At 32.0% G+C, this 11,775-nt stretch overlaps 1 protein-coding gene across 1 annotated transcript; it reads right to left on the minus strand.

The window, feature by feature from the left end:
* Positions 1–140: 140 nt before the first annotated feature.
* ved (ventrally expressed dharma/bozozok antagonist) lies at positions 141–2,706 on the minus strand. The gene is made up of 3 exons (XM_059538843.1): positions 2,297–2,706; positions 1,657–1,910; positions 141–707 (listed from the first exon to the last, which is right to left on the minus strand). Exons 1-3 carry the CDS (start codon positions 2,586–2,588, stop codon positions 360–362), a joined length of 894 nt encoding a protein of 297 aa, XP_059394826.1. The 5' UTR covers positions 2,589–2,706; the 3' UTR covers positions 141–359.
* Positions 2,707–11,775: the final 9,069 nt, after the last annotated feature.

Genomic DNA, 11,775 nt, shown 5'->3' on the forward strand with positions numbered 1-11,775 from the left:
TTCTGATGTTGAGAACAGTTTGATAAATAGATATTTCAAATCTTGTACAGCATTATAGTCTTAACTGTAACTTTTGATCAATTTAATCCATCTTTGACGAGTAAAAGTATTAATTACGGCAGTAATAAAGCATGTTACACTTTGGTGTAATCAAATAGAAAATGATTTATTTATACACTCCTCTTGTACACATAGACATGAACGAAATAGAACTTTCTCAAGATTTACAAACATATTTAAATAATAATTCAAGATCACATTTGTTATTGCACTTCACCCTGTATTCACAAATGCAAAGATGTAAACCAAGCACAAGGCTTAACAGGCAGAAATGAATGTTTTGCTGTCGGTCTCTCGTCTCACTGTGTGTTGTAGTACTGTGAGTGATAGGGCTGGTATGGACTCATCATGGAAGGGTTGCTGGGATGGACAGGAAGGCTCTGTAGGGTGCTGTACTGATACAGGGCCTCCACAGGCAGAGTCGGCAGGCCTCCAGCTGTAGCAGGACTGTAGTGAAATCCCGGGCCGTAAGGTGCTGGGGTCTCCTGGACCGCTGGATAGTAGCTGGTATACGGAGTGGCACGGAAACTGTGCAGATCGGAGTAATGCATCATATGCGAGGCCACCTTGGCCTGGCAGGCATGAGCCAGACTGTCCTGAACGGTCCGTTTCAGCTTCATGCGTCGGTTCTGGAACCAGTTTCTGATCTAATGGAGAAAAAAAATGGGATAAGTTTACAATGAACATATAAACAAAAGTTAAATCACTATTTTGGGGGACTTTGAAGCGTGGAATTACAGTAGACAGCTGTATGCCCCTGCTTTGCAAACTTTGCATGTCTTGCATGTAACACACCTGACTGAGATCATCAACTCGTTCGTTCAGCTCATGGATCTCTCTCCAAACGAGTTGATGATCTCAGTCATTAGGAGTGATAGATAAGAAACCTTTTCGCGAAATTTCTCTCCTAACAAAACAGACATTTGGGAAAGAAATATAAGAGATTCGCTTTCTTAGAAGTCAGTGTACTATCTTGGAACCGATATTTAAAGGTAGTGATGGGAGAAACGAATCTATTCGAATCTTTGAATCAATTGATTCAATTGAAGAATCACTGCTTCGAAGCGCTCGAAACGCAGCACGTTAGTGACGCCTGCTGGTCAAAACTGTGGAAATACGACAGAAACTCTGACCAAACATGCATTAAAAACCTTTTACCAACCCAACCCAATGCAAATGTTCTATTTAAGTATAATATATGAAATGCAATAAATAAATAATCGAATACCATTAATTATGCCGTGTACGATTTTATTATTAATTTTTTTGTTTGTTTTATGGAGGGCTTGGCTAAACAGTCCAATAAGAGGTTATATACTCCCCTTTTAAATTTTTATATATATTTTTTTGTTTATTTTTAATTTTTTTTCTAGCCTACTACAAACTTCGAAACAGTTATGACGTAACGAAGCCTTGTTCACTGAAATCACGTGACTTTGAATTTGAATTTGAGTTTGACACGTGAGTTCGAATCTTCACGAAGCTGTGCGTCACTATTTCGAGGAAGGAAAAACGAACTCTTAGTCGCCTTAAATCACATTACTAAACCCTTTTAAAATAATAGTAGTAATAAATACAATGAATGGACCTCATTACCTGTTTATCAGACAGATTCAGTCTTTTACAGAGCTCAGCTTTGTCCTGGGCTCCGAGATAAGCGTTTCTCTTGAAGGCTCTCTCCAGACTGTTGATCTGCTCCGCGGTGAACGCAGTTCGGGGTCTGCGGCCGGTAGAGGGCGACACTGTCGGGGCCGGTTCTTCAGGGGCCCCGGGTGAGAGATAGGGGCCGCCCTCGCTCTCGTACCCTGACGTCTCCTCCTCCTCCGCGCTGCTGCTGCTGAAACCTGGCTCTGATGCGGAGTACAAAGAGTCAAATATGAAGGCAGGTAACAAAACAACATCTAGGCTACAGAAGAGAGAAAGAGGAAATATATTGTAAATTTGCATTTAGGTGGAGAGATTATTGCTCAACTGGAAAAACATAAATGTAAAATAATATAAATGCTATGCAATCTTTCATTTAGCTATAAGGATTACTTTTAAAAAGATGTGCCTTATTTAAAAAAATAGGATTAAACCACTTGAAATGGAGTTTATTGGTAATTTATGCTATATCACTAATAATTAAAGTAAGAACAAAAAAACAATAGTACTTTTACATCAGTATTTTACATTATATAATTCTTCAACAATGGATTGGAATGGAAAAACATGGATTATTGGTACAGTTTCTTACCGTGAGTGTGTTGCTGGATGATATTGTTGTCATTGGATTTGGTATCTTGTGTAGATGTACACAACAAACTGTTTCCCGGCTGTGCTGGCTCCATATGTGTGGAATCCATATGCTCCTGATTCTCCGTGTTTTCCGGTCCCCATCTGCTGTAGAAGCCAGGAAGGCTCTCAGAGGCAGTGCCAGAGGTGCTCGAGACGTCCCGGCCAGGAGAGACCCAAGAGTTTGAGGGAAGTGTGGATCCCGAGGCCTGGCTGCTTTGAGAAAGCCACTCAATGGAAAAATGCCCCTTCATCTTTGAGATCCAGCTGTGTCCAAATACAGCAAAGAAAGACAGATATCCAGAACAACACAAAGCAGTTGTTCTTTAGGCTGAGTTTGAAGCTGAAGTCCTGTGTCTGAGTGAGTCAGATGTGTGTTTGTGTTCTGATAAGCGTGGCTTTTGGTTCACTGATCAACACCTCCAGTATGGGGCTCAAGTATTTATAGGGCTAATCCCAGCTCATTTACAATTCACTTCGCCCCGGATCAAAGGAAACGTCCTGATCTCCACCCCTTCAGTTTTCACAAGTGTGGTAATGAAGACGTCTTAATCGGCCTCGAGTGAACCCATTAACTCCTGGCACCAGTAAGTCTGGAGATGTAATCCCCTCCTTAAAACCATCTCTGATCCTGTCTCCTCTCTGAGGTGTGCATGTGTGCCTGTGTGATTTCATATGTTCATGTCAGAACAGTGTGATGGAGGAAGTTCAAGGTTAAAAACAGAGGCTTCATAACCGAGAGCAATGTTTGGTAATCCCTAACGTTAAAAAGTTTTAGTTATTTGACTAGAATCCTGCAAAAGCATCATTGCATAATGTCTACAGAGCTAAATCCACCTTAGACTTAAAAACTTTCTTTCTTATTGCAGAATAAAAAATAATTTTTAGAGTCCTTTTATCATAAAACATCTTTAGAACAGAAATGCTAATAGAAAACTGCTAAATTGAAAAAAAATATATACAACCTTTATTTATTTATTTACACATACATGCATACACACACACACACACACACACACACAAGTCCAGGTACAGGTCCAAGATCACAAAAAGAAAGCTCAAACATTTCAGTGTAAAACAAGAAAATATATTTACTGATTGATTTGTCCCAGCACTACAAAATGTAACTCAAATATTTCAGTGTAAAATGATAAAAGGATTTATTTTTTACACTTCCAGCACAGCAAAATTAAGCTCAAACATTTGAAAAAAATATTTTTTTGTATTTATTTCCGCACAATAAAATAATGTTTTCAAAATCCCTTTATTATAATCTTTTTATAACAGAACAGAAATGTCAACAACTTGCAAAAGGACATCCAAATTATTTTTTAAATTAAAATACGAGTCAGTTTCAACACAACAAAATTAAGCTAAAATATTTCATAGTGTCAAATTAGAAAATGATTTCCTATATATGTATATATTCATTCAGAGTTAGTTTAACTGATACAGAAGATAAAACATAAATGTTTCATGGTCTTTTTTTCAATGTTTCATGGTCTTAGTGTCTTTAGAATTAAAAAAAAAAACTATTTATGAAAAGCTAGTTTGTTTATTTATTGTTTGTTTCTCTGATTCCAATAGAGCAAAACTGCACTAGTGTCCTTTTGTGAAAATGTCCCTCTCATAGACACTTAATGTTCCTGTGAGTGGCTGCAAACGTGGGTAATTCAGCTCTTGTTTATGCCCTTTTCCGCTGGTATTGGTATCAAAGCAGGCGGCTCTTGTGAAGTGGCAGGTAGAGGTTAATGGGCTGTTTTAGAAACACTACACAAGGATGGAGACAGTAGTCTACAGAGACCTAACTACTGACGGAGATAACTACCGGCCCTTGGATCTGTTGCCCCCCCTCAAACGGGATCATTACGCATAGCTGATCTGGTTTATCAGCGGCTTGCTTGAGATTAACTTGATCAGGCCCACTATTGAAGAATACATGATTTCAAAGCCTGCCAGACACTTTTGATTATCAGATGAGTAAATAAAACAGCCTCAGATTGTCCCTTTATTGTTTCTAAAGGATCTGAAGGGTTTGATCCCTTTTGGGCCCATTGAAGAAGAAAAAAAAACAGAAAGACGGCGCCAAGGGAGGAGATTTACGCATACAGAGGTTCACTGGAAGATTATCATCATTCATTCATTCATTCATTCAATGTGTTGGATAGTTTATTGCTTGCTTGATATTTTTTATTTGTTTTGTTCTTGGTTTATTTGTTTATTTGTGAACACCAAAGTGTTTTTCTTTGTTTCTATTATTTACTTATTTATTCTTAATTTTTTTTTTTAATGTATGTATATTAATTATGAATTATTTCTTGCTTGCTTTTTATTTGTTTGCCTCTTTGGTTGGTTGCTTGTTTCTTTTTTTAATTTACTAGTTTTTTGTTTGTTTGTATATATGTCTTTTGTTATTATTCTTTCATTTATTTATTTGTTTTTCATTCATTTTTGTTCATTGTGTTGGATAGTTTATTGCTTGATATTTTTTATTTGTTTTGTTCTTGGGTTGTTTGTTTGCTTATTTACATTTTTGTTTATACATTTATTTTAAACATGATAGTGTTTTTGTTTGTTTCTATTATTTATTTATTATTTGTTTATTAATGTGTGTTCATTTTGTTGAATAATTTCTTTCTTGCTTTTTATTTGTATGTTTTACTTTTGGGGTTGGTTGCCTGTTTCTTTTTTAATTTGTTATTTTGTTTTGGTGTTTGTTTATACAGTTATTTAAGATTTTTTTTTTCAATTTATTATTTATTTTTTTCTTTCAATCTATTTATTTATTTATGTGTTGGAAAAATTTTTGCATGCTTTTTTATTTATTTGTCTGGTTCTTGAGTAGGTTGGTTTTTATGCACTTATTTATTTAAAACATAACAAAACAAAGTGTTTTTGTTTGTTTGTTGTTGTTTAAAATTATTTAATTTAATTATATATAATTATATAAGTCTTATAATTGGTGCATACATTACCATATAAAATATGAAAAATATCACAAAAAATAACAGTCAATATTATGCCTTGTAGTACATATCTTTATATCATTCAGGAGTGTTTTATGCTGTAAAGTTAACATTACATTATTTTTATTTAATTATGAATAGTAAAGTTATGAAAAGTGGCTCCTTTTCAGTAACTTGCAAAGATGAAATAATGTAAAATGAAAGGGAAAATTATATAATTTGTTCATTCTTCTTCTTAAACGATCAAGCAATGAGAGTAAAATCATTGAGAGAGTTGAGTCTGTATATATTCTTTCCTCTTCAGCCCATTTAAAGGTTCAAAGGGCAGATAATTTGTTTACACTCTTTCATCATATCTTCATCTGTCTCTCTCTTTCAGTAAGAGGCCAAACAAACAGGCCGATCTCATTCCTCTCTTATCTGTCACTGATCTGTCTGTAATTGCATTGATGGTTTCTATATTCCAGTAAGGCTCAGTGTTAGGGGATGCTGTCCCCGGGCCCTGATATGTGATAAACCGGGGCCTGACTTTGATGTGCATGTCAGCGGAGAGGAATCAGACAGGAGCCTGTTTTTATGGATGACAGACAGGAGGGGTTGGAGACGGCAGGTCCACTTCTCTTCTCACTCACACTATCATTAAACCACAGATTACAGTGAGAGAAAGAGAGACTCTTCTGTAATAATGTTCTTGAGCTGATAGCAGCATACAGAGATGTTTTGTTTTTTAGAAAATCATCAATATAACTGTGCTAAAGAACCCAGAATCCAAAACACTCATCTGAGTCAAAGCATGTCAAATCATAGGATGAACGTTTTTAGTCTCTAAAGAATTATCTAGCAGCAGAAGAACCTTCTACCGCCAAAAATAGTTCTTCATAAGAAGCTTCTTAGACATTCTTTTAAGAGTATCGGAGTTGCTTGATGCTTAAGTAATTATTATTAAAAAAAAATTATGTTATGTGTTCATAAATTTTTACATTCAGTGTTTTGCGTTGATGGCATATATTTATTTATATATATATAAAAAAAAGATTATTATAGATTATTTCAACAGTCTATCCTCTCATTTAAATCACTTGAATTTTTCTTAAAATCTAATGCAAAAATTATAATTTTTTTTAATTCATAATTAATTTTGGGAGGATTTTAATTGGTTAAAAAAATTTTGCATTTCACTCCCCCTAATCATTTCCATTTCTTTAAAACTAAAATTAATCATATAATATTTAGTTATTTAATTTTAATTTATTTAAACTTTATTTATTTATTCAGAGGCTTTAAATGGTATTAATATTGATGATTTCAGAGGTCTATCCTCCCTTAATAATAATAATAATAATTATTATTATTATTATTATTTAATTACCATATATATATATATATATATATATATATATATATATGAAAAAAATAATGTAAACTAGTTATATTTCTTGACTGTAATTTATTTATGAAGCTTTTCATTGATAAAAAAGATATCGATATAATAAAAAAAAAGCAAAACGAATTCAATATTAATAAAAGTTTTATTGACTTTTTATTTATATTTATCTTATTTTTCATATTTAGCATTGCAGGTGATTTCAGCAGTCTGTTGTCTCGTAATAAAATATTTCAATATCTTAAAAACTAATGCAAATCTATCAGATATCAGGTACCAGATAAAGCATTTTATTTTATTTATTTGTATCAGTCTGAATTTGGATGCGGATACTGAGTTCATGTGTATTGATGAATGTTTTGATCATTAAGAACAGATGCTCAGCTCATACTTTAAAGTATTTTGTATTTGTGCTGATGAATGCAGTGAAGCATATGTGGCTCCATTGTAGTGTGATGGAGTCTGTGAGGTGTCCGTCGGTGAGTTTACAGACGGCAGTCTCTCAGAGTAATGGCCCCCAGCGGGGACGGCCTTTGATTGTCCTCATTGAGCCTCTTTCATCTCTAATAGGGCTGTTTGCTGCTCTGTAATGACTGCTCATGTATTGTCTCTCTCTCTCGGTGCTGAAGGGGCCACACCATCACAAGATAAACACTATATCAACATTTCTAGATGGGTTTAGCCTTATATTGAGTCCCTACAACATGCTGATATTAAAATAAACATTTATATATATATATATATATATATATATATATATATATATATATATATATATATATATATATATATATATATATATATATATATATATATATATATATATATATAGTTTATATTATTAACATTTTTTATTTATTTTATTTCATTTTAGTGACTTTTTTGTAGTTTCAAATCTTTTTTTATAAAATCTTATAAAATAAATAAATCTAATGAGCCATTTTTATTCACTATAATTAATTTTTTAGATGCTTGTATTTGTTTGTAAACAGCTGTATAGATTAGTATAGATTATTTTAGCAGTCCATCTCCCCATAAACAGTTACATTTATTTGCAAAACTAATCGTCACTGTAATTTACTTATTTAACTATAATTTATGTCAACTTTAATGATTTATTTATTCAGAGGCTTTTATTGGTTTAAAAACAGGAATATTGATGATTTCAGCAGTCTATCCTCCCTTAATAAAATAAAAAAAAAATTTAAAATAGTAATATATAAAATAAAGGCCATTTCTTGACTGCAATTTATTTATTAATTAGTCTTTTAATTAATAGTTTACTATTTATATATATTTATATATATATATATATTTATATTTATATATTTATTTATATATTTATATTTATATATATATATATATATATATATATATATATATATATATATATATATATATATATATATATATATATATATAGTTAATATTTACTTTTATTTTCAGACTATGAGTTCTGTAAATATACAGTATATATATATATATATATATATATATATATATATATATATATATATATATATATTCATACATGCAATAATATTCAATTTAGATATTAAATTAAAATATATTCTCATTTTATATCTAAATTATTATTATATATTATAAAAAGTTTAATCAGTTTGAATTAATACATCATGTTACTAAAATAAAACACTTATGTATTTATATTTACATTTACATTTATTCATTTAGCAGATGCTTTTATCCAAAGTGACTTACAGATGAGGACAGTGGAAGCAATCAAAAACAGCAATGATATATAAGTGTTATAACAAGTCTCAGTTAGGTTAACACAGTACACCTAGCATGGGATTTTAAATAATTTGATAAATAAAAAGAAAACAGATAGAATAAAAAAAGAATAGAGCAAGCTAGTGTTAGAGATCTTTACACATACACACACACACACACACACACACACACACACACACACACACACATACAATTGCATAATAAATGAAAAGAAAATAGAATACAAAAAGATTAGAAAGGTAGTTAGAGTTTTTTTTTAGAATAAAATTAGAATAGTGAGTGTTAAAGTTAGAGGGTCAAATAAATTTAATATTTAATTAAATTTTATATTTCAATATTATTTCAAGCAATGAAAAATATTTCTTTAATGGTTTTAGTAACAACTATATGCTGGTATATATAAATAAGCTGGTAAAATAAAAATACATTTAGATTTTTATTTAAACATTATTCTCATTTTAAATCAAAATTATTATTTTACAACCTAAAATACAAAATATTATTATAAGTTTAAAAATAAAATAAATCCTTAAAATCGAAAATTAAAACTGCATATTTCAACTGCATAGGTGAAAATGACCTGTGACTCATTATATATTATTTTTAAAAATGTGCTAAACTTCATATTAAATTACAGAAATTCTAATCAAATACACTGTAAATTTGTTGAGAATGTTGAGAATATTTGTTAATCCTAAATATCTTGATATTGTTTTTGTGCGCACAGCTTGCATTTTTTTCTACATTTCTACAGTACCGTACTGTAGGTGTCAATTGTCACATCAGCACTTGAATAATGATTGTGCACGTCTGTTTAATCACATTAATACAGCCTCTCGTTAAAGTTCTTTTGTTTGTTATGAAAGCCATTGATCCGGTTAATCCCATCAGTTTGATTGCAACACATCCAGTAATCCCTGATTGACTTCAATCAGAGTAATCAGCCTCAAAGAAGAACCTGAGGAACCGGCCCGGACAGAAAAGCCGGTCTGCGATCACTGTGGGAACACAGACCCTCGATCAGAGCCCCGGAGCCCAGTCTCCACAGTCGAGGCTAGATGTGTCTCGGGAAGCTCCAGCGGCCCATTCAGAGCACTTTTGTCTCACACCTGGAACCGGGGAGGGGAAGTGTGAAGGAGGCATTAAGCCCTATTGAGCATAACTGCCGAAAGCCACCCACCCCGTCTCTTACGACGCTCATCATTGAGAAGCCGGGGCCAGATCAGCATGTTTGTGAATGCTTTCAGATCACGGACACTCAACTGAATGGAGCGTCCTCGTGGAGAAAGACAAGGGAGGAGGGAATGCTGCATTTGGGCTTTTCCTTTTCCTGTTAAGAGTGTAATGTAAAGGCTGATGTGAGGTGTGAACGTAGACAGGCCTTTGAAGTGCAAATGACATTTAGAGGTCAATTATGTTGTAAGCAGAAGGTGTCTGCCGGTTTCAAACCACTGTAAAATACAACTTAAAGGTGGATAAAATGAGACGAGGCGGTTTATTGTCCTGTTAAACCGGAAGACCCTGAAACTGGAGATAAAACATTGAAGTATTTCACACCGTCCATTAGTGCATTATAGACTTCTGTGACAGAATATCAAAACTAAATATCATAAAATGACTAAATACTGTTAGTACTTGTTTTTATTTTTTTTGTAATGATTCAGAATACTTTGTATTGTGGTTCCTTGATGGTTTCAGATAGTAATGCCACTGAATGATTGTATTCACGAATCACATTTTACACATACACTCTAGCCTTTTACAAAGAATATTTGTAACACATTTATGTGATTATTGGAGTGTTAAAAAAAATACGATTTATTTTTTTTGCTTTTCAAACTTACAGGTTTAATAAATCTTTACTGTGGTATTACCATAGTACCTTGTCTAAAAAAGTGCTATAATTAAAAAAGAAAAAAAACTAGTTTCATACTTTGGGGGAAAAAAGAGGTAACAGCAGAGAGTTTTCATTTTCATTTTACTCAAAAGTTTTAGAAATTGTGTTGCGTTTTTATCATTTCCATTAATCATTGTTGTTATTTTCTAATATCTACAGTTTTTAGTATTTTTATTTCAGGTTTAGTTTTAGTTATTTTAGTGCATCAAGTTAAACTTAATAAAAATTATAAATGTTAATGTAAGTTATAATTTAATGTATATATATATATATATATATATATATATATATATATATATATATATATATATATATATATATATATATATATATATATATATATATATATATATGTATGTGTATGTCAACTTCAATAGGGTTTCCACAACACTTGCATTAAAAACAATAAACCAAGTAATACTTGGTTATTTGCTATTCGTTATATATATATATATATATATATATATATATTTTTTTTTTTTTTTCACATTTGCAAATGATTGATTTAAATACTCTATATGCTATATGTGCATTTCTCCATAGTATGTAAATGCATGCACAATTAGGGATTCCTTCTATTACTGCACAGTCGATTCTTTTGTAAAGGCTAAATAAACAGTGCTGCCGTTAACTCGGAAAGAAAGGAGACACAGAGCTGAGATCATCCCTGAAAGATCTCCTGCAGAGACAGAGACATCTGTTTACATACTGGAGACAGTCTCACAACTACACCGCCATCAGCTACATTTCCTCTCAGTTTCAATCAGTATATGTTTTATAGAAATATGCATATGTATTTAATATATATATGTAATATGCATTTATTAAGGTTTCCCATATAATTTTATGTCATTTCTTCTTAACATCTAAAGCATTTCTGTATTTTTGGAAATTTGCTCTTCTTTTAAGTAGGTTCTAAGTAGACTGCAATTCTAGAAAAAAAACATCTTCTTCCCCATGCAGCACTCAAGAAGAAAGCATTTCTAATGTGCATGAGAAATGCTTGCATGGATGTGAGGCGGTTGGGAAAAGCGGGTCAAAATGAACCAGGTGCACAAAAGGGACGTTAAAGTAATGTCAAGCATCATCTAACCACAAATACATCCTGCGTATATGCAATAATGTCTACATATGCATCAAATATTCTATCTCACAAAAGCTTGAGCCTCCATAACTACAAATGTCAGTAGAACATTTATATGTTGAATAACTGAGACAAGCACTCCAGTGGAAAAGACAATTAAATCCAGTGCCAGAGCACTAAATGGAAAACCAACTATGGTAATTTATCCAGTCAAAGATTATCAAAAGAGACTTATTGAGTTTTCTGTAAAATAATCTTTAATTACAAAATATAAAATAAGACATAAATAATTTTGCGTTCAAGTTTCAAAGAGACATATACTACACTATACAAAGAGTGTATACTACACTACACA

The sequence above is a fragment of the Carassius carassius genome, chromosome 45, assembly GCF_963082965.1.
Source record: "Carassius carassius chromosome 45, fCarCar2.1, whole genome shotgun sequence".
Taxonomy (NCBI): Eukaryota; Metazoa; Chordata; class Actinopteri; order Cypriniformes; family Cyprinidae; genus Carassius; species Carassius carassius.

Coding starts and splice junctions, on each gene's coding strand:
- ved (XM_059538843.1), bottom strand. CDS start 2,588: ATGAAGGGGCATTTTTCCATTGAGTGGCTTTCTCAAAGCAGCCAGGCC. Junction 1,911..2,296: donor CATCCAGCAACACACTCACG/GTAAGAAACTGT, acceptor ACTCCGCATCAG/AGCCAGGTTTCAGCAGCAGC. Junction 708..1,656: donor TGAATCTGTCTGATAAACAG/GTAATGAGGTCC, acceptor TTTCTCCATTAG/ATCAGAAACTGGTTCCAGAA.